This window comes from Chrysoperla carnea, chromosome X (genome assembly GCF_905475395.1).
Source record: "Chrysoperla carnea chromosome X, inChrCarn1.1, whole genome shotgun sequence".
Lineage (NCBI taxonomy): Eukaryota > Metazoa > Arthropoda > Insecta > Neuroptera > Chrysopidae > Chrysoperla > Chrysoperla carnea.
Genome location: NC_058342.1, coordinates 14943106 through 14967734, shown reverse-complemented (window position 1 = coordinate 14967734; position 24629 = coordinate 14943106). Strand labels below are relative to the sequence as shown.

Genomic DNA, 24629 nt, shown 5'->3' with positions numbered 1-24629 from the left:
TAAACTTTATTTTATGTTCTCACTTCGTTTGAAGTAAAAATCAATATCTATTTTAAGATCAAAATACTTTTGAACACTTTTTTAAAATAATTTCCAGATAAACTTTTCTTTTCCTTATTCAATTCACTTTTTACAAATTATTTTTAAAGCAATTTTCATACCAAAATTGTAACAGAATCCTTCAAAACATTTGAAAACAATCATTAAATACCGGTAAGTTCTTCTATATTTTCTTTTAACCAATTAATTATTTATGTTTTGTGGAAATCGTTAAACAAAGTTAATTTTCACCAACATATTAAGACCTAACTCTCACCAAACATTGTGTGTTTGCGTAAAACATATTCCACGATTTTAGAAAAAAGGGGGCGCTATTTTCTTTTATTTTTAATCTAACCACACAAATATCTACGTTTTCGAACAAAAAAAAAAAACATCTCACAATAGCAGCAATTTATAATATACAAAAAATTCTTAAGTGAATACACATATGACGTAACTTGATTATTTCTCGACATTTTTTTTTTTAAATAATACTTGAATTTCTTCAAAAGCTGCCCCAAATATTGCAGGTCAGCTGCAAAGATCTCGAATTTTGAGTTATAATCATGTAATTGATAATTTTTTTAATAATTTATATACAATTGAGAAATAACCTTGGGGGGGGGGGGGGTTAAAATATACATAAATAAATAGTTTATAAGTTGATATTAAAAAATTAAAAAGATCAGAGCGCCAAAATAACAATAAACAAACTAAGTAGTCGACTAGTAACTGGTCCTTCGAGCCGGTTTTATATGTATTAAAATCATTCCAATCACTTTTAACCATATTTTTATATACAATTTTTTACTAGTTAAAGGCGTATAACTCAAATTATCGAAATATCAGGTTACGTCATAGTTTTTAGCCCGTACAGAGAATATTTTAAATAATATGTGTGGGGGGAGACGGGGTGTATGGTAGATAAAAAGGGAAAATATATAAATAAACTAAAAAGAGCTCGAAAAATTAATTTCTTGATATGTGTGTTCCTAAAGACACTGAACTCTAAATTAGCGTAAATTAGCGCAAAACTATAAAATAAAGTTTTTCTTGTAGACTCTTGGTGCTTTTTCTTATATAATTCAATTTTACCTTTAGGCAAATGTTTTTATTAATCACAATTTCCCTACTGAAAATTTGTGTTTCTCAACATAAAAATAATAATAAATCTTTGTAAACAAATAGTTTTTCCGATTTATACCGCAAAATTATACTCGTAAAAAAGGAATGTTAACAACTTGTTCCTTGAAAAAACATTTTCAAATTTAATAAAATTAATCCCGTAGTAAACTGTTTAAAAAAAATGGTTATTTCCATTTTTTTTTACAAAATAAAGTCCGTTACGTAAAATTTTTTTTTCGAAATTAATTTATAAATAACAATTTTCATTAAAAATTAAATCTTAGCAATTTGTGCAGTTCGTCAACTTTTCATCATACATTGAAAGCTTGCATTTTAATCGATATACGTAAAGTGAAAACTTTGAATGTATATTGTCTAAATGTATCGGTTTAATGAAAATCGTTATTTATTTTGAAAAATCGTAAGAAATGTGAATGAAAGCCAAATAAAACTTCGTTAGGGCGGTATAGAAAGGTATAAAATATTCCATTTTCTTTTAGCTACACAGGTATATATTTACAAAATCAGAAATATATTTTGAAAGAAAAAAAAAACCCTATATTTTGATACATAAAAACTAAAAAAAAAAAAAAGAAAATTTTTAAAAAGAAATATTCTTATGTACTATAAGTAGGTAATTCGTCTTTCCAACGATTGTGAAAATTTTGATTTGTGTCTGGATCCGTATATAAACTTTGCTCTAATTCAAGTAGTTGACCCATAAAATTCAAATTTGGTGAAATTATGGGTCTAACAGTCTTAACAAACTTGTATGCTTCAATCATTGACAGCTGTTTATGTTTCATGATGTATGCAATCGCAATTGTGGCACTGCGCGATACTCCCGCTTGACAATGTATTAAGACACTTGCGCCTCGTTTTCGTGCGTCTTCTGCAAAACAAAAAGAAAAAAAATGTTATTTTTGTCGGATTACTCATTTTTTTTAATATAAGTTAATTTTTTACATTGTTAAGGATGTACGAGCACCAAGACAATTTTAAATAAAAAGATTGATTTTTTTAAATAAGCAGTTGGACTAAGTCTAAATCAATTCTGAATATCAATCCTAAATCTAAAATTACCTTAGTGTTCGTACTACCTTAAATTTCTACTTAAGGGCAAATGAAAGGGAATAGTCAAACTATCTATCTTGGTTCACTGAGACATGAACTGTGAAAATACAAATAATATTCTACCCAAAAACTACTAGTGCAAATACGTTCAATACTACTCCAGACATCTTCTTAGAGTGAAATCTGTAGAGGAAATTTTCGAAAAGGTAAGTTTACAGAGGAAATTTTCGAAAAGGTGGAGTTACTAAACTTCCATACTAATTAATTAAAATTCTTAATTACTTTCATGGCATTGGATGTCCTAACTAAAAAGCCGGTACTGTTCTAAACTTCTAATAATATGCTCATTGATAAAAACGGATGATTAGACGATTTCATTCAAAAATTTTGTTATCAATATTGAGAAATATTGACCTGTGACCTAATTCTAAAATAAATAAATTTAACTAAATGTAAAACCGATTTCCTTGTAAGAGACTTTACAATAAAACTATTGAAATTTTTCTAATTTTCTTTCATCATTTCCAAGGCTACTTTATTTTAATTATTTGTACTTACGAGTTACGCGTACAAAATAATCTGTGCAATTAAGTTTGCTCAATTGGAGAATTTCGAAATTGAAGGCAATTTTTCTATTTAAACAAAAATTACTTTATAAGGTCGGCCGAATTAAAGAAATTGAAAAAATTAGGCAAGTTTGAACGAAATCTAATGTTAAATTCTATACAAAGAGGGCATAGTTAAAGCTTTTGTACATACCTATAAAATCGAAAGCTTCTTCGAAGTACTGTTTCAGGTTTTGATGACCAGAATCTGTGGCAGGTATCTGTTTATAGGTAATACCCCGGGTTTCGTGATATCCTGGTAATTGTGAGGTGACATTTAATACACAAGTTGTTCCAAGCTTCTGTAGGCACTCCAAATCGGCCGCATCTTTACCATTTCCCAAATATAAAAATGGTAGGACACGGGATGCCGGATGTGAATGAATATCCTCAGTACTGGAATTTTGACTTAAATCCCCGCGAGGTGATTCGCTTTCTGGCGTAGATGTTCGGGAACTCGGCGACAGTAATGGACTGTCACAGTAATCATGGTTTCCTGGAAACAAGAGAAAAAATATTACAATTGTGCCACGCGTATCCAGTAGGGAGTAAATCAGGAATTTTTGAATCATTGCATTTCGCAAATATTGCTTGTATCCAATTTTTTTAATTTAAGGGTATTTTTTTAATTTTATATGAATCATTTTTCTCTGTAATAAAAATTTTTTTATTTTTTTTGTTATTAATTTTTTTTTATTTTTCTTGGACTTAAAATGAATCTTTTATCCACATGTGGACAAACACTGGAAATTTTTCTTTTGATTTATAAAACTTTTTAATTGGTAAATAAATAAAAAAATGAATCATGGTTTTTTCTGCGCTTGCATGACAAAAAAATTTCACAAAAAACGTTAAAGTATCAAATTTCATTGGAATTGCTTCAATCATCTCTCAATTATAAAGTTTTTTTATTAAAAAATAACAATAGGCCTGCAGTGCCCATGGTTTTGTATAGCCAGAGGCTGTTTGATGATCCATAAGGCAAAGTAGGCACGTGTCCACAGGCGCGAGGGTACAAAGAAGCGCGCGCATGGAAGTTTTAATCAAACATAAAATTAATTGTGTAAGCATGTAAAAAATTTCAGTCTGTTGATATTGACATTTGCACATTTATTTAGATGTATGCCAGTCTAATTCATTTAACTTCTGCAGCAAGAGAAAATTTTAATAAAAATGAACAGCAAGCCTTGGAACTCTCAATATTCAGAGAATATGAAAAGGGCACAAATTGAAAGAGGATACGAGAAAGAAAGCTCACAGCAGAAGAATCTGCCGAAGTTTCCTTCTTTGGTCGGGAAACAGTCAGAGTGACAGCATATCTAGTAATTAAAGACAGGCTTGTGGCAGAATTTTAAAAGAGACGAGAATTGTACAGCTTTTTTTTTACAGTAAAGTTTCATTTTTAAGCAATTTAATTAATTGATTAACTAGCTAAACCCATGAGGAAACTCACTCCCGTAGTTGCCGCAATCCATGGCTACCCTGTACCCGTGGCTAAAAACAACAAACAATAAATTTCGTAGAAAAGTGCTGAAAAAAGTTAAATATTCTTAAATTAATATTAGGAGAACATGTATTAAAAATATTAATTATATGTTTGCCTAATAAACTTATTTAAATTTATGATATTTTTTCGTTCAAATAATTTGTCTAGCGTGTTTTTTCCTAAACGGTACATTTTTGACCGTGCGGATATTTTTCGTAAACCCTAGACATAATAAGCTTGAAAATGAGGGGTGAATCATGAAATTTGATAAAGCGATAAGAAAGATAAGGGTTGGACAGAAAAAAACTTGCTAGAGTAATAATTTATATGATTTACGTTCTTATTTAACAACGATAGCTGTAGACGGAGAACTGCTCCGAACAACCAACGCGATTTTAGCCTGTAAACTCTAAGAAATAAGAAGAACTAAAAAAAACGTTTTTATTACAGGGGGTGGGGGTTTGCGCTAATTTTTAAACTGTCTACGAGTGATAAATTTCTTAACCCGCCCCTGTTTAGTTAAAAAAATTATAGTTTTGAGAAATTGTATTCCAAAAAGGCATTCTAAAATTTACCCACCTACGGCTTCAATAAACATAAAAATCAGTAATGATTCTTTAAAGTATTACGAGTATGACAGATTCAAAATAATTTTAGCTGTGAAATCCCGTTGCAGAAGTTGGTCGTTTAGATCGCGACATAATCAGCTGCGAGATAAAGTTCGCGATTTCGATGGTCAAGCATGTAGCACTCACTGTCCTCTCAGCTATTTTTTACGATTTTATAAAAGTCTCTCGACATAATATAATAAAAATAGCACCTCTTGTTTTGATTTCGAGAAATTAATTTTGACGTAAATTGTCAAAATTGGGAACTAAGGCGTTAATTATGTCGTGTTTTAAACGGTCAAAATTTCTGAAACTTTGGAATTTAATAGTAAGCCCTATTCTTAAACTGTGAAAAAAATTTATTCAAATCTGTCGAAAAGTGGGTTTTACCATTCTGATAAAACCTTAAATTTTGTTTATTGTACCAACAACCTTAAGGGAGATTATTTTGTTTAAAAGGGATGACTCACTCTATTTGAATAATCAAGGGAGCTTACTAATCCTGTGATTAATAAAAAGATTTTTCTTTGTATTACACACATTTTTTTAAGGGTATTGAGAAAATGTGGGGTGAATTAGTCATATTGTGATTTGTGATGACGTCACCTATTATTCCTGTTAGTTTTATTATTTTTTTTCAAAAAATCCGTTAGGTACTTTATTTCAATTGTTTTTAAATAAAAAGAAGAGGGGTGCTTTTCACAAGCATCAATCAACAAAGGAGGTATTTAAGCGTTTAGAAATAATGACTAATATTTTTATGGTGAGTGACTAAGGCTTTAACTGTTAATTATTTTAATATCCGGGTACAGGGAATTTGAATTACTATTTTTAATTTTTTTGAGATGATAAATTACAGTAAAACCGTAAGAGAAATGCAAAAATAAGTAGTTCGAGATACACAGAATATAATTGTTAAAATTCTGACTTAGAAATACGTCATTATATTTTAATGACGTATTTCTAAGTCAGAAGTACGGCTTAGGGAGTCTGCTTTTGAAATTGAAGTTACAGAGTTTAAATATGTACTGTTAATATCTCCCAGGGAAATATCATTTTCTTGGAGTTACAAAGTCTAAATAATTCGAGCTACCGTGTTCTTAAGGGTTCAAAGGAAGGTAATGGCACTTTTTTTTCCATTTTTTCTTGACGACGTCGAGAAGGTATATCAGTCTTTTCCGGAAAATGTAAATCGAACTGTTTTAAAATTAAAAGAAAAAACTGAACAAGATTTGACTAGCTTTTAATTTTAATATGACCTCATTAAAAGCAGTTTAGCAGACCTGGATCTACGGGGGGGGGGATTGGGAAGGTCAAAGCTAGCACTTGCTCAGGAAATCATAATACAATGTGTTTGAAAAATAACATTTTAAAATGCCCAGTTGGCTTTTGAAAACTAGCCCTTACACAACCTCGCAAATGGTATTTTATTTTTTAAATGTGGTTCAAATTTTTTCTATCTTCATATAATTTTATCTATTTTCAAATTACAAAATTTTTCAGACCTTTTAAATTTTTTAAAAATATATTTTTTTCAAGTCCTTCAGAAATTGTGAGAATTTTTCTCATCACGAGAGTAAGAAATAAGCAAAAAACTATTAACTTCGAAAATTTTCGAGCCTGTTCGTGTACTTTCGTTAGTCGTAAATTAAAAAAACTTGTGAAAATATGGTGAAATTAGTTAAAATGAATTTAATTATTTAGAATATTTCCCTGCTCCTAATATTTTCACTCTTAAACATCGTTCAATAATCACGTAATCAAACTATTTTTAACTAGCTAGTGCATTAAAAAATAAATTCATATAAAATTATGTAGAGGTTATGATTTACAAAGTTAAAGAATATTTAATGCCCGAAATATAGAACGTGTGAGTAAATCTCTCATCACGCGACTAAAGATTATCGAACGATTGACGAGAGTGTTGACGGCAAAGAAATAGATGGTGAGTCGGTTTGGAGTTTATTTTGTATTTCGAAGAATTTTATGAATCGATCTATTTTTATACTAATCAGCCTTAAATAGGCATTAACAAAAACGGTATGCGTCATATTCGATTCAGAAGGTAAATTTCCTAATAATTTTATAAGAATAATCTTTGAAAACCAAATAGCGATTACTAATTTTTAAAATAAAAATTTTATTTAAAAAAATGATTCATACACTTAGTAATTATATTATTATACGAAGACAGGTGTCCTTTACCATGACGTAAGCCCCTCTTTCTCTTGCACATATATAAACATATAAATACACAAAAGGTGAATCCCCTTAATAATAAATCTATGAATTTTAAAAAGTATAATTCATCACTGAGAATTACTATGAAATATTATTTATATAAAAAAAAATCGGTCAAGTATTCATCGAATTAGTTGTCTACTTTGGACTAACATCGTGATTCAGTGCTATTAAAATTAGCATGTTTTTTTTAATTTGACTTTAAAGATGTTTATTAGGAAATTATTTAAAACTTTTTAAAATTAAATTTCGATTTTGGCCCCAATTTCCTAGATCAGTGGTCGGCAACCTCCGGCTCGCAAGTCGTATGCGGTTCTTTGGATGTAAATCTGCGGCTCGTTAGTTTCACACGCAAATATTTTTATTATATAAAATAAAATCATTTAAAGATTAGGCACCATTTCCATATCTCAGACGAAATAAAAATAATAATTAAGCAAAAAAACTACTTTAACATAGTAAATCCTCTCAACGCAAATAGTAACGAAATCCACATTGAGTCATTTGGAGTTGATACTGGATCTCTAGAAATGCAATTGATCGATTTAAAAAGTAAAGCTTTGTGGAGTAGAAAATTTACAGAGTTGAAAAGCAAGTTGGAAAATAGTTATTGAAATAAATACCACGATATTCGAATTCCTCACCATTTCAACCCTTAGTACAAAGCGACAGGAGGTGATAATTTTGAGCAATATCTATTGCTCCAAAACTAGTACAAGTTCTCTAATGAGCATGGTAAGGTTTTAGATAACGCCTATTTTTATAAATTGACGGCCAGGTGAAAAAACGCCTAAAATACATAAAAATTTTTAAGAAACAATATGTAAGGGCTTCAAAGAAGGCAGTTTAAGTTTTCAAATGATATGAAAAGAAATTCAGTGGATGATTATTTCAGATGAAACAGGCTTTTAAATCCAGATGTGTCAATTTTCTTTGAAAGCAAATATCTTGGTCCAAAATGCTCATACAGAAACAAGCTTTCGAGTAGTATTAATTTGTTGTAAAATAATTTTAAATATTTTGGTACGCTTCTGAACTTTATATAAAATTTAGTGGTAGCATTTTCATCCTTTAAACTCTTCTTGTAAAACGGCAGGGGGTGATAAAAATTTTTGAGCAAGGTTTTTTGATTCCAAAAACTAGAAAGTACCAGTTTTCAAATGAGCTTATGTGGTTCTAAATTTGATGATTTTTCGCGGAGATACAGTTGTTTGAAATTTAGGTAAAATTTGGTGTAAAAATTTTATTCCTTTATTAATTTGACGCAGTGTGTGAATAAAAAGATTAGTTTTTTTTAGCATAAATTAAGTACTATTTATTTTTGCAGCTTCTTAAAAATTTTGAAATTTTGTTAATTGTAATTTTTGACTCTTCTGACTCAAAAGGTTGCGACCTCTTGGTCTAGACTTGCTCTATCATGATATTTTAGCAGAAAGTTAAATTTTTATGCCGAAATCGGGCCTCGAAAAAGTACGTCTTTTTTCATGAAAAAATTTTCATGAGAAAAATGTTGAATTTATTTTTGTGATCGAATTAAATAAATTTAAATCAATCCAATTCCGTTAGAACGAATTTTTGAATGTTTATAAATTTTTGGTAAATTCTGGATAATCAAAATTTTACTCATCACTATGAAATAAAAAACTATTGAAACGGAATCCTAAATGGATTACTATTTGAGTGACATACATATAGAAACAGTCACACATATGAACTAAAGAAAGTAATTAACAATTATTATTGATGATTAATATTAAAATCATTACAACGCACTTTAAAAACGAGCAAAAATGTGATTACTCAATTTAGTGTACTATTATTGTACACTGCTGCTCCAGAAAATATAAACTGAAACAAGTGGAAATACCTTTGACATTCAAGGGTCAAATTAAATTAAACAACAAGTGAAAATGAACATTTTACTGAGTTAATTGTTGAAAGGGTATTTTAAATGTCAGCGCTTATATTATTTTCATAAATAAATTTAAAAAATATACATGCAGAATTTTTCCCCGAAAATTTTCCGAAAGTATTTTTTTTTTCTTTTTTTGGAATTAACATGCTTTAAAACGAATTTTAAAAATTTTCTCCCGTGTAGTTTGATCCCCTTAATATTATCGGATTGGCTTAAAAAACCAACAAACTTTTTAACTCTCTATCTTTTATATAGTTTTTGAGAAAATGGAAACATAATTTTCACCTTAATTTGGACCCACACGAGAAGAGAAGAAAATTTTCAATATTTAAACTTTTGTTCTATCTCTTACGGTTTACAAAATGGGTCCTACGTATTCAAGACCCAATTGTCCTATATTGCATGTTTACGAAGTCACTTTTTACGTCCAGAACGACTAATTAGGATATTTTATGAACACACTGACAGACAGACGGACTAATTAAGTGATTTTATGAACATTATCATTGGTTACTGGTTATCGAATGATAATCAGGGAATGAACAAATGTATCAATTTTTGTCATACCCGTATCTCCCAAATTAGGCCTCAGATTCAAATTTGGAAAAGAGTTTTTTGGTTGATCTTGATGAGCTTATTTTTGGAAGGTAGGTTTCTGCAGTCCATAACAAAACACGTTGTATACTAATTATTCATATCAGGAATTAAAATTTTATATTATTAAAAACAAAAGAAAGTCATGTGTCAAAAATATTTTTAATTTAACCTTTAAATAATTACAAATAAATAAAAGAATGATACATTTAAGTATTTTGGTTAAAATTAAAAAAAAAAAAAAAGATTGATATTGTATTAACATTAGTTTTTTACTATTTGTTCATATTTCTGTCAATATTTCAAGCAAAAATACAACAAAAAAAAAAATATTACAAAAGTGTAAAAAATTTATTATTCAAATACACTGGAACGGTTAAAATAAAGTGTTGGGAATATTTTCGATTATATTTGGTTCATTTGAACTGTATCGAATGGTACAAACAAAGTAATAAAATACACTTATTGGAAAAATTTCAAACATAAACAGATCCATATATTTGGATTGGACATCAAATAGTCAGTGAATCATCATATTTGCATAAATTTTTTTATTAAAATTCTCCTTAGTCAATTAAATATATTTTTAATAAATGTAATTTAATCGATAATATATTATCGATAGCTCGATAAGTAATAATTTGTCATTATGCAATTAAAAAAACTTTTTTTTTTATGGAGTGTCGTGATGTATCATTCAACCAACCTAATCATTACTCAAGTCTACCTATGTTAATTAGAAAGATGACAAATTTTTTTTTAAAGTGTATTATGAAATTTTTATTTTAATTGAAATTTGTTTGTTAATCCGGGAAATATTGGCGCCTAACTTAAATCAAATACTTATTAATCGAAAAAATATTTTAATCAATTATTATTTTTTTTAAGTGTATATTTGAGAGATGTATTAAGTATGGTATTAAGTTTGTAACGCTTAGAAATATTGGTGATGAAAACAAAATTATAATATAGATGTTTATAGTTTCGCCAAATAATCCATTTCTTCTATCTTCTATCCCTTCATTAACTCGAAAACTCAAAAAGAAAAATAAATGCCAAGTTGAAGTGTGAATTAATAACGTTCCTCGGCAAGAATTGATTTGCATGTAAGGCACTCGGTATGAAACAAATATGAGGAGTAATTTACTATATCGAATTTAGTAAAACGTGTGTATAGCTCGTATACTTGTGTACTGTCGACAAAGAATCTATTGTTTGAAACTGACAATAACCTGACGGACACAAATGACAGTGTAGTTGTTACTCACCAATACAGAATGGTTACATAGCTACTCACCCAACATACATCTTACGTTTTCGAGTTTTTTCGGGTTACCATAAATATAATAACAAATAAAAATGGGGTCTCACCTCCGTTTCTCAGACCACATGTATAACAGAGGCCACCCACATCATTATTTTTAATCTTTTATTTATTTCTTAAAGAAAATATACAATATACAATTAATTTTATGATGGAGGTGGAGTCGGTTACTTCGTTCTTATCCAAGCGACAGTGTGATCAATTTACCGTCCCATTAACATTTTTGTTCCCACTGCCGCTGCCTGGATTCGAACCCGCAACCTCCCAGTCAGTAGTCAAAGCAATTTAAGACGCCTTTACAAACTTAATACATGACACGTATAACATACAAAGCATCTATTGTTTTAAACTGACAAAAACACATTATACAACACTTAAGAAGTAAATTCCAGTCATGCTTCGGAACTGAGATACAAAATTTTTAAACTACTTGTCAGAATACTATGTAATCTTAAATAGAAAATCAGAAAAGTAGAATTTTATACATTTACTACAAATTAACGACATTACTCAAAGTGGTCGTTTAATCTTAATCAAGAGTGCCATAATTTTATCCACTTGTCATCTTATTATTAAATCTTGTCTATCAAATTTCCTGTTTTTATAAATAAAAATTTTTTTAAAACAAGTGAAAACAAACAATTGATTGAGTTAATTGTTAAAATACCATGTATAGCCTGTGTTGATTACTCTGTCACATTAAACATACATACATGTCGCACATATATAATTGATATTTCCATATAATACATATTATAAAATTTGCGCATAATATGCGCTCTCACGGAAAAACAGTGATGTTTACGAAGAAATATTTCGACCGAAAATTGTAATAAGAAACATTTTTTACATTTAACTTTTTTTTATGGACCCCAGGCCCAATTAATTAATCTATGTTGAACATTTACGAACTCGACTTCACTTTTTATGTCTTGAGTACGCTGTAAAAATTTCAGCTTGATACCATTTTAAGTTTTTGAGATATCGTGTTGACAGACAGGCGGACAGACAATCGAAAATGGACTAATTAAATGATTCTATGAACACCTATACCAAAATTTTGTTGGTAGAATCATTATTTTTAAGCGTTACAAACTTGGGACTAAACTTAATATACTACGATATATTTCATATATACATGGTATAAAAAGATCACAGTCAAAATAGCTTGAATACAGGACAATGTGCTGGCATGCATAATAAAAAAAAAAAAGAAAGAATTACCTAAAATAACTGACGGTATGAATCATTTTTGTTAACCGTGCGTTAATTCAAATAAAACTTGTGTAATATTTATAAAAAAATGTATAAATATAAAAATAACAAAACATATTTAGAGTTTTGTGAGTGATAGTTCACATGAAATAATTAATGTTATTTTTGTCCTTGTAAACATAGTCATGTATGTTTTTTTTTTTAATATGACTATGTTTACACAACAATTTAGACGATTTTTTTTGCAATGTGTACATAAATATTATGCAAAGAACTATCAACATTTAGCCAGAAGAAAATAAAGTTTTTATTGCATTGCATTATCGAAAATTAATTCTTCTTAGTTTTTATGTAACGGCATGATTGTCATATTATTGCCATCTATTGGCCAAAAAAACAAAAGATTTGGGAAACTTAAAACAAAATATCTGGATGACCGAGCTATACTCGATATGTTTTTAGTTAAAAAGGCCCAAATTTTATCACTTATACAAGAACCGATTAAAACTCCACATAAATTACAATTTGAATTTAATTAATTAATTTTTTAATTTAATTTAATTAATTACATTTTAGTAATGTAATATATTTCGTTAACTACGATATATACCAATAGATGTCAGGAAGAGTCATATTTTGCAGTCTATGTTTCAGTTTTTTATGAAATTATTGTATATATATAAATATATATACAATTCTTCATAGAAAAATTGTTCGGACTTGAAGTTTGACTCTTCCGGCTTAAAAGGTTGCCGATCCCTGAGTTCTATACCAAAATTTTGCTCATATAATGAATATTTCTAAGCGGTACAAACTCGGGACTAAACTTAGTATTATATATTTCATATATACAGTTCAATAATGAGAGGGCAATATGACTATAATTATTGAGCACTGTTGCTCATGAGTTTTTTAGTTATAAATAAAATGATTCGATAACACAAAATGATTTAAAAAGTGATGATTTAATATATATTAAAAAACAACATAACAATTCTACTAGTAGGTACATAAATTTTGTTCTTTTTTACCTTAGTGTCTTACACTAAATGTAAGTAGAAAAAGATAGTATTATTACAGTTTAACAAAACTATGTATTTCTACTAAAACTTAAGTGTACTACACCGAGGGTAAAAAGAACAAACTAGATGATATATCGTATTACAAACCCCTCATGATAAAAATGTATGAATCATCTAAAAACCAAATACAGTTGAGAGTTACACAATTGATAATTGTTGTTTAAAGATTAATTATTAACGATATTTTTATGTGTAAAATATAGGGTGTTCCAGACCACCCGTACTACCCTATTATTTCGATTAGTTAAGAGCCTAAGTGGCCGCGTGGTCTAAGGCTTTAGACTTAGACCGATTGTCTACCTAGACTTAGATTCACGCTGTCTGGGTTCGAGTCCAGACAGCAGCAAAGTGAACAATTATAATTAAGAGGGGGTGATAGAATTGCTCACATTGTCGTGGATAAGAACGAAGTAACCGACTCAACCCACATCAAAAATGTAATTGTAAATATGGATGTAGTTAAATAAATAAAAATTAACAAATAATGATGTGGGTGAACGAAGGTTAAACCCCATTATTATTATTATTTCGATGAGTTGTAAAAAAAATCCGTATCTAATATTTTTCGAAACTCTATCCAACAATACCAAAAATGCTCCCTACCCTATATGGTAGATTTGGATTCTTTACGAAAAAATAGGGAGATTTTATTCTTTTAGTTTTTCGCGATTCACCATAGATGGCACTGCAATCGAAGAAAGTAAAGAAATAATCAAAAAATGTTCTCCTCCAATTACAGTGCCATCTATGGCGAATCGCAAACAATGTTTGGGACAAAATCTTCATATTTTTTCATAAAAATTCTGAATATGCAATAAAAAATAGAGGTTTCCATTTAAGTTTTTTAAATTACACCTCCTACCCCTAAAAGGAGGGTAAAGGGTAGGAGGAAATTTTGGTTTTTTTATATTTTTACAACTTTTCGAAATAATTGGGTGCTATGGGTGGTCTGGGACACCCGGTATAACATAAGTAAATAGATATGTTATTTTAGGGTTCAGTTCACTATCACAACTCAACAGTTCAACGTGGAGGGCACGTTCAGTTTGACTGACGCATATATTTTGATTCAATTAAAATTCGTTACGATATTCTTTATCGGTTGATAAAAAAAATATGAATCATAGCTATCGAAAAATGATTTCATAATCTAAAACCAAGCACAATGACTTCACATAAAGATAAATGCTTAAATATTCCATTTTACTCGATAGACTTGTAAAGTATTGTAATAAAAATAAATTTTTTTAAACGATAAGACCAAAAGTCTTCGTTCTAATAGGCTAAGTGGCCGTGCGAGTAAGGATGCAATCGCGTTTACTTAATCGTTTAACTACTTAGACTGGAAGGTTGCGGGTTCGAATCCAAACAGCGGCACTCTGATCAATTATAATTAATGGAGTCGTAAATCGATCACATTGTCGTCACTTGGATAAGAACGAAGTAACCGACTCCACCCACACATAAAAAAAATTTAATTCTATGTGTTCAGATGTAGTTTAAATAAATAAAGATTAAAAATAAAGATGTGGGTGGCCTTTGTTATAGATAGATATCTTAAAAGCGGAGGTTAAATCCCATTATTTTTATAGTAAAAATATTTCTGTTATCTATTGAGCAAAAAAATATAAAATGATTTGGAAGATTTACAACAAATAAACGTATATCAAAAATTATAATTAAACTTCTTTTTTAAATTAGGAATTTTTAAGAAAAAACAACTGAAAACAAACAACTGACTGAGTTATGTTTAAATACTCTGTATAGAAAGAGTTGAATGTCAGTGCTGGATTCTTTTTTTTTTGATAAATTAGAAGAGAAAATGGACATCAAAGTTATGCTCTTAATTGCGCCCTCACGGGTAAACAGTGATGTTTACGAAAAAATTTTTTAAAACAAATGTTGATTTTTTAAAAGGAACATTTTTTACATTTAAAATTTTGCTCTATCTTTAACGGATGAACTTAAGGGGGCGCTATAAAAATTTCAGCTTGATATCTCTTTTCGTTTTTGCGACTACCAGAATAGGAGTAATTATGTAACACCTATACTTAAATTATGTTCTTAGCATCAATATTTTTAAGTGTTACAAATTTGGGACTAAACTTAGTATACCTTGATAAACATATATTACATATATACAGACTAGAAAAATATTTAAAAGTCCTAAATTATGTTCTAATTATTCACAATAAACAAAATAATGCCATATGTCAAAATACATTTTAAAAGTCTTAGCTTTTTTCTATTTGTTAATAATTCTTTCAGTTCCATCGAATTTTTCGGTTTTTTCGCTACAATCCAATAAGATTAAATCGATCTGATATTAAATAAAAATATGTCGAATAATTAAAATGACGCCCGCATCTGTGAATACAATAAGCTTATGTCATTGATGACGTGTCATAAACTTTGTCATAGTCTTAAGGTAGTACCAGCATGAAATCACTTTTCGACAGATTTGGCCGAATTTTTTTTCTCGGGTTTATAATAGCTTTATTTATGAATTCCTAAAATTTCATAATTTTTGACCGTTTAGATCGCGAGATATTTAAAGACAAAGTTCGCGATTTTGAGGGTCATGTCCCATTTAAAGCATGTAAAATGTCCGGTCTCTCCAACTATTTTTTATGATATTATTATATATTGAAGAAAAAGTAGAAAAAAATGTTTATACAATAAAATTCTCAAAAAAAAAATTAGAAATTAATTTTCACTTTCGAGATATTAATTTTGACGTAAATTGATCGAAATTGGGACGTTGGCATAATTATTTCCCATTTTAAACGGTCAAAATTTCTGAAACTTTGGGAATTAATAGTAAGCATTATTAAATTCTTAAATTTAATTTTTCGTTAATATCTGTCGAAAAACAAAATTGTACCATTGCTTTTATTGAAATTTGAAAAATAAAAAATTTTGAAAACCTTTTTGTAAAAAAGGTTTAGACATTGAAAGCACCCGATAGCCGTTTTAAAATCAATATGTACATTTTATCTATCTGAAATCATCTTCCAGAAAGAAATGCCACTAAGAACTAATTCGATCACTCTTCCACTAAAAACTATCCTTCTCCGAAGAAAAATGAAATAATGCCTGTCAAAAGACAAACTGAAACACCAAAAGGGTTAATTGGGGCTGATGTTGACTCTTAAAGGAGCCCGTTCAATGAATAATGATTCAAGAAAAATTGAAATACAATTCGAACTCGTCAGCACTCTTTTTATGAGCATTTTGCTCACGCTCGATTTAAAACATAAATAACTTTTGACTCTATTTTGAGATAATTTAAAAAAAAAAATTTGGCTAATAAAAAAACTATTTAAAATTATTTTAATTAAACAGCTTTATACATATACTAGAGTGATACCCACCCGCTTCGCTGGGTTTAAAAGTAAAGATTGATAAAGCTTGCTCTCGCTTAACCCCTTTCTATAACACTCGAAATAATGGTAAGGATTGTTTTACACAGGTAAAATATATGTATGGTTTTCTATTTTTTTTAAATGTATAATAGTCGTAAATATTCATTGAGTATATCAGAAAAGATGGCCGTGAAATATTTTATATTGACTATTTTTACAGAAATCTGTAATTTATGGTAATGTCAAATGACTACTTTTACAGAAATCTGTAATTTATGGTAGGTAATATCAAATTAAATTAATTAAAAAATTTTTTTTTTTAAATTAATATATCTTTATAAATTATATCTCATGTGTTATTCTGAAGTATGAGCTATATTGCTGTACAGTTTCATTAAAAAACCATTCGTTAGTTTTAGCGTGAAAGCTTTCGTATTTATAATATATACTGATAGAGACAGAGATAGAGATAGAGATTTGTATTTCCAATTTATAAGATTAAATTATTAAAAGACTAAATGAAAATTGATTTTAATTAAAAAATTTTCCTAGAGTAAAACTTTTTAAAAGTAATTTTTTATATTTAATATTAGCAGGATTTATTTATTTAATTGAGAATTTCCAAAATGATTTTTGTCATAACCAAATTAGTTTTAATTAAAAAATTTTTATTTATAATAGTATCATAAAGCTCACATAACTTTTAGTAAAAAGCTCTTTTACTGATATTTTATAACACGTAAAGCTCTTTTATTGACATTTTATTTTGTGCATTAACTTTGAAAAGGTCATTCAATAAAAATAATCCTTTTTTTAAAATTGAATTAAAAACTAAATAATTCAACGTATTAAAATGAATTTTGTAGCTTTTTTTCGAAGCTTATGCTTGTTGAGGCCAACATTTAAAAAAATCATTTTTAAAGCACACAGTTTAATTTAAGTAGTTCAATCTGATTTAAAATAACTAATATTTAGCAAAAATAGAAATTTTAATCAATTATAAATTTTGTACTATAAGACTCGAAAACACAATTTAAAGTTCAAAAAGTTGGTTTCGATAAAACGACTCAAGTATAGACATTGCAATTTTGTTGTGAGCAAATTTTAAAAATGTCAACCACGATTCCATTCAAATGTTATGTAACTTTTATCCGAAAAGTGAAAATGATATCGATTAATAAACATTAAATTTGTAATCATTTAAAAAAGTTTTTCTATACTTTTCTTGCAAAACAATTTTTTATATGTAGTTTCTATGGCAGTTGCAAGTTATGACGTCACCGCGTGCTATTTGAATCTCTATTTGTAAAATTAAATTCTTCATATTTTCGAGGTTCTTGATTTCACAAGACGCCTTCTTGGCTCGATAACGATCATCGATTGAGGTAATAAAAAAATTTTAGGGCCAAACCCTATTGTTGCAATTAAAAGCTTTGAAAATCGAATTCAAGCAAGAAAAAAAGCCATATTTTATACCAAGCATAATATGATTGCCTAAGTTAAAAAGCACAATTTATTTTGATACACTGAATTGTTGATTCGAATTTAAAAAAGTATCACTCTTATTGAAAGACCTTATACATTTATAAAATATTCTACGCTCTAAAATAGATTGCAAACTATTTTTGTCTATCTTTAATTTCCCGTTTTATTCTTACAAAAGCAAGTATTGATAGGATTGACATTTTCATATACATATATGCACTTTGATAAGAAGTTGGAGTTTGCAACAATTTTCTTGAAAATTTTGCAATTTTCATCGATTTATGATTCAGCATTAAAAGTACTCGTATAATATCTTTGAATGTGATACTACATGTAAAAATTGATCAAACACTTATCACAACATTAAGTAAACAGTGACGATTATTTTTAAAGAGCCTGAATATACAGCGTGTTCCAAAAAAGAAATACTTTATTTTACAAAATGAAATAATAATATTACTCTTAGAAAGCTAATGCAAAACGTCCCGACGAAGAAGTTATCTTTAATATGATCGAAAATAGTGTACGTACGATTTTTAATTAATGAAACATTAAACCACTTTACTCAACACTTTACTTTTTTTCTTTACTTTTAATTCAATAGTGCCCATAACTTCAAAACTATTGGGTTTTGAACAAAAGTTTAAAAGACACTTTCGACTTAAAATTGTTCAAAGAAAACGCTCTTAAACAATTCCCATCGAGTCATGGATCACCCTGTATATGAGCATATTTTTATGAACATCACTATAACGAAAGTTTTTCAAATAAAATGGAATTTTAATGCTTTTATAAGCATTTTTTTGAGCGAGTTTTGCTTTAATAGACAAAATATCTATTATATAAGTTTATTGTACATAAATATTATGAAAAATTTCTTTTTAGGTAACCAAATGTATTTTTATTTACACAATATTGTTTGAGACGTATCACCCGGTATCGATATTATTTTTCAATATATCAAGTGTTTTTAAAACATTAATAAATAAATGTGACGTCACATGTATTAATTACTCATTAAAAAACAAGTATGTATTTGTAATTATTAATTAATAATATAAAAAATATTTGAAAAATTTTGTATTAATGAAAATATATCTTATATGTATCACAACTTTTGTCTGATTTCATATTTTATATTCGATTTGAACACATTTTTGTCTATTGACTGAAAACAATTCAAATTTAAATTAATTGTAAACGAGCAGGGTAAATTAAGGGTTGAAATTTTGTTTGTCAGCATTACAAACTTGAAATTATGCTTAGTATACCCTGATGTATTTCATACATACATGGTATAAAAATTCAAATTTGTAACTATACATTGACTTTAGTACCCATACAACCTTAAGAATAGCGTATAAAAATTATTATTTTAAAAATTATCAAAAGAACCTTTCAAGATGTGGTTTGCGGTAGATTTTATTCAAGGTGTTAGTTAACGAGGAATTCTCTGATTGTTTACTTCTAAAAATAGCCATGATGACGAATTATGTAATAGTAGCAAACCCACTCAGGCTTCGCAGGAATGCAATTTAGAACTAAAAATTTGGGAATACATTTTTTGACGACTCGGTTCCGAAACATTCGCCTTTTGTCAAAAATCCACAATGACTTCAAACAAAAATTGATTCAATTTACGTCATAATTCCCAACAGTCTGACTCAAATTGGAGGCACTGTATTTAAGTTCAAAGCCATAAAAATTTCTACAATTGCGAATTTTCCCCTGAGAATCTCCTACAACTAGCTGAAATGAGCCTCCGAATTTTTCCAGCCCTCCCCTGACTCTCGACACAGTGCCTAAGCCTATATTTTTGGGGAATATATGACAAGTGATTATTTTGTTTGGAGTGCAGGTGGTGGTATTATGTGAATCATTTTCAGTTCTATACCACTAAAGGATGCTAAATTGTGTAAAAATCCAGAGGATACAGTGTTCGAAACCACTTCCGGCAGGGTGATGTAATTATATGAAGATATAATTGCGGAATTTTCATGAAAACGAATTTATTTTGAATTTTGTATCTCTCAAAGTGTTTTCGAGCACTCAACTTTGCACATTTTTTTATTTAAAAGATAGAAAGATATTTGTCTTAAATAAAGTGAGAACATGTCGTAATAAAAATTTTGGGGTTCGAATTCTGTTAAAGTAATATATTTATTTATTTTATAAACAATGGCAAAAATTATATACGATTATCTGGGAAATGAGTAAAAACTTTTGTATGAGTGTTCATAAAATTACCTAATTAGCCCATTTCCGTTTTTCTGCTCGTCCGTCCGTCATCATGATAACTCAAAAACGAAAAGAGATATTGAGCTGAAATTATGGTGTGGCCAGGACCTAAGAAGTGAGTTTATAAGTTCATAAATGAGAAACATAGCGGCATTGAGTCTTGGGTTCAGGACCTAAACCTGAGAATTTTCTAATTTTATTAAAAGGTTAATTTTTCCTATATGAGGTTACAAATTTTTATGATCTTAAGTTACCCATGACCCAATTTACCGATTTGTTCGTACATGCAAAATTTACACACAACGTCAAAAAGTTTGTAAAATACCATAAGTTTAAATACAGGAAAATTACACCAGTGACAATAATTTTGAAATACACAGTATAATACAAAAAAAAAATATGTTTTTCAACCTTATAGATTAATATCCTTTATCTAAGAACATATGAACTTGATTGATAAAAAATTTTCACAAAACAATAAAGCCTGAATCACGCGGTACCACTTGATTAAGTAAGAATCAATATAATACAACGCAATTATACAGAAAACTTTCTTTTTATAATAATATAGAAAAAATGTCACGAAAACTTCGAATTTATTATTTTTTTATTTTTAAAACTATGAATTTTTATATAATATAATTAAATTTTTCACTTGAAAAATGTGCTATTTCTAAGTCGCAGCAAATAGATTTTATTAACGTTTAATCAAATGATATTTTTAGAATCGATTTTAATTTCTATTCCTATTTTAGAAATAAAAGAAGATATATAGAAGTTATTGTAATCAGGAAAATAAGTTTTTAACCCTCCCCCCTTCTGAGATAGTAGACGAAAAATAAGAATAAAATTTTTCGATATGTGTCTTGGTTTTCGAAATATCGAAAGCTAAATAATTAAACAAAATTTTCGATATTTTGAAAATTAAGCCAGATATCGAAAAATTTTATTCTTACTTTTCGTCTTATATCGTCAAGGAATAATATAAATTTATCATCAAAATTGAAAATATATATTTTTAAATTTGTGCCCCCACTACCATGCTCATACATCCTTAAAGGGTAAAAAAACAAACAAAAGTAAATTTGTCAATAATTATAAATCGATATCTTATAAATACTTTTAAATCTATGGTTAAATAGTTAAGTAAGTCTATGGTTTTCAAATATTAATTGAGTAATCGACATAAAAATAAAATTTGTATTATACTCGAGTGAATATAGCTTACAAAAAATGCTTGTTTTCTTTTTGTATGAAGTTCATGTCTTTTCGCGGTTAATTCAAAATTTACAAAGCTCCTTAACGTACAAAATGGAAAAGAAGTAGTTCATATTCAAATATCTCTTATTATTTTGAGAAACCGAAACCTGAAGATTGAAATTAGGCTATTACTTTTGAAGTGTGCTAAAGACATTATTTAGATGGCACAGATCGCGTTCATTTCCTCGAAAAAATGTGATTCCAGAACTAAAGAACGGAAACCCAAAAAAGTCCTAATTTTACTTTAATTAAAATGACCAAATTTTTATTTACAAATTGAGATACCTCAAAAATTAAGTCGAATCTCGAAAAATTTGATTCGTAATTTTTTTTAAATTTAATTAACCAAACGTAAAATTTTCCCACCCCGAAAATCCTTAATCGTGTCTTGAAATTCAGATTTTATTTAAAAAAATATATAAATATGTTTCTTGAAATATATTTGCGATGCTGGGGAAAATTAGAAAAACTCGATAACAGTTTTCCTGGGTGTTTATTATTAAAATTTAACAATTGACTCTTCTAGAACTCTGATATGAATCAGAAAATGATCAGAAAAAAATAATTAAGAATAATATTTTTCGATCTTGAATGGGTTTTCAAAAATTTGGTTAACTATGATGGAATTCGGATTGGGTCTACTTTAGTTATGTCGAATTATTGACCTTTATTTAATTCTTTAGGTTTCGGTCGATATTTTTTTCGAAATAATTTGTCTTATCTCGTCTATAAAGATAGAATTTTTTTTGAAAAACTGGGGAATCTCATCAGCTGTTATTAGTTTGAATTTTCTTAGAAAATTCGAGAATTATCTTGTAATTATTACAACATGCCTAAAAGAAGAGGATTTGGAAAATTTTCATCAAAATTATTGATATATCATTTCCGAATAACTTAGCTAAATGCACTCGAGTATTTTATGAAAATCAATTTTAACCCATATTTGAAAAACTTTTCAAACAAAAGTTGTAAAGTTTTCATAAAACTTTTTTAAATAAACATCTATGAAAAAATACTGAAAAAGGCCATAAAATAAAATTTTCTTCTTCAATATTGTTATTTAAAAAACCAAAACAACATATGAAATATAAACAATATGACGCGGATGCCTAACACACGATGACGTATTGAATACGTTTAACTGTATGAAAAAAAAAAATTATTTTTGAACAGATAAGAAAATTTAATGAAAAATTACCTATTTGTTGAATAGGAATGAATCGCAAAACAAGACACGGCGCTTCACGTTTAATCCTCATAACTCTTATATTCCAAAACAAAAAAAGGTTTCAGGAAACACAATTCACACTTAAAAGTCCTGCCTGTCTAATACCAAATTTTCAAAAAAATCTGAAAAGTTTAGCCACTGCAGGAAAATTCAAAAATTTCACACAAAAACACTGTGCACCAAAAAAAAAAGTTTGTTCCAAAAGTTTTCTTTTTTTAAACACTCCGCTCAAATATTGTTAACATTTTTCGTTTTTTATTTTTTCTAAGCACAAAACACTATAGAAAAACTAAACCCACATTATTTCAATTCGAACAAATTTCGACTTATGTCCTAAAGTTCTCCGACAGGGAGATATAGGATATTACTTCTAACTTGTTTAATCGGTTTCCCTACTATGATTACGAACTGTATGAGTCAAGTGCCCAATGCGTTCAATGAGTCTGAATCATCACACGGCCATGTTTACATGCGCACGAATTATTGTTAATAATTTTGTAATATTTTTATATTTTACGTTATATTGTATACATGTATAGTTCATTAAATGCAATTGAAATACTTGATGTTACCAAAGGATAAAATACAGTGAAATGTGTATAAGGTTGTCTTTGTCTAATCGTTATATTTATTTTTGGAACTGCTATTTCGTTTGTAGCGATGACTCATTTATAAGAGTAAATATAATATTGTATTCATAGTCAGCTATTGAAACAAGCTTGATAAATTTATTTAAATAATACTTTAATACAGCACCTTATTTTATGATCAAATAAATTCATTTGCTTTACTAATAATATCACTTTGTTTTAAATATTAACAAAAATAGGATAAAATATTATTCATCAGATTTTACTAAGCTAATATTTCCTATAATTTTAGAAAACTATAGCAAATCTCTATATATTATAAATACGAAAGTAAGCATGTTTGTTTGTTTGTTACGCTCTCACGTTAAAGGAGCGAATGGTTTTTGATGAAACTGTACAGCAATATAGCTCATACTTCAGAATAACACATGAGATATAATTTGTAAAGATTTATTTAAATTTATTTAATTTCACGCTACCATAAATTACAGATTTCTGTAAAAATAGACAATATAAAATTTCACGGCTATCTTTTCTGATATACTCAATGAATAATTACGACTGTTAAAAATTTAAAAAAATAGAAAACCATACATGTATTTTACCTGTGTAAAACAATCCTTACCATTATTTCGAGTGTTATAGAACGGGAATAAGCGAGACCAATCTTTATCAATCTTTACTTTTAAACCCATCGAAGTGGGTCACTGTAGTATTAAATAAATAATTAAAAAATAATTTTAGTATTGGTCTGACTACAAGTTTTATTATTTTATCTCAAAATTTTTCGAACTGTCGTTCAGTCTCAAGAGATTAAATTAATTTATACAAAATTTGTAGTAAAATTATTTGAAATTTAGACTCAAAGTATGAGTTCGTAACACATCCTTTTTATCGTTACACGTTGTTTTTGAATTTTTTCAAATTTCTAACCCTTCTAAAACGTTTATAAGCTTCCCTTTCTCCCATGTGGGTAAAATTTTGAATTGATCATTAAATTGATAGGCATTTAAAATGCAACGGTCTGAAAAAGCTGTGGCACTAATGTTTTTTAGTCGAATAGATGCAATATGTTCCCCTTTTCTTTCTTTGAATGAGCGACCCGATTGCCCCACATACGTAACGGGACATTCTGCACAATTAATTTGGTAA

General features: G+C 28.2%; 1 protein-coding gene across 1 annotated transcript; it reads right to left on the bottom strand.

The window, feature by feature from the left end:
* Positions 1-1438: 1438 nt before the first annotated feature.
* LOC123302389 (dual specificity protein phosphatase 10-like) lies at positions 1439-23069 on the bottom strand. The gene is made up of 3 exons (XM_044885308.1): positions 22858-23069; positions 3001-3342; positions 1439-2059 (listed from the first exon to the last, which is right to left on the bottom strand). Exons 1-3 carry the CDS (start codon positions 22916-22918, stop codon positions 1785-1787), a joined length of 678 nt encoding a protein of 225 aa, XP_044741243.1. The 5' UTR covers positions 22919-23069; the 3' UTR covers positions 1439-1784.
* Between the last annotated feature and the right edge of the window lie 1560 nt (positions 23070-24629).

Coding starts and splice junctions, on each gene's coding strand:
- LOC123302389 (XM_044885308.1), bottom strand. CDS start 22,918: ATGAGGATTAAACGTGAAGCGCCGTGTCTTGTTTTGCGATTCATTCCT. Junction 3,343..22,857: donor CATTCCTATTCAACAAATAG/GTAATTTTTCAT, acceptor TCTTGTTTCCAG/GAAACCATGATTACTGTGAC. Junction 2,060..3,000: donor AGAAGCTTTCGATTTTATAG/GTATGTACAAAA, acceptor TTTGTTTTGCAG/AAGACGCACGAAAACGAGGC.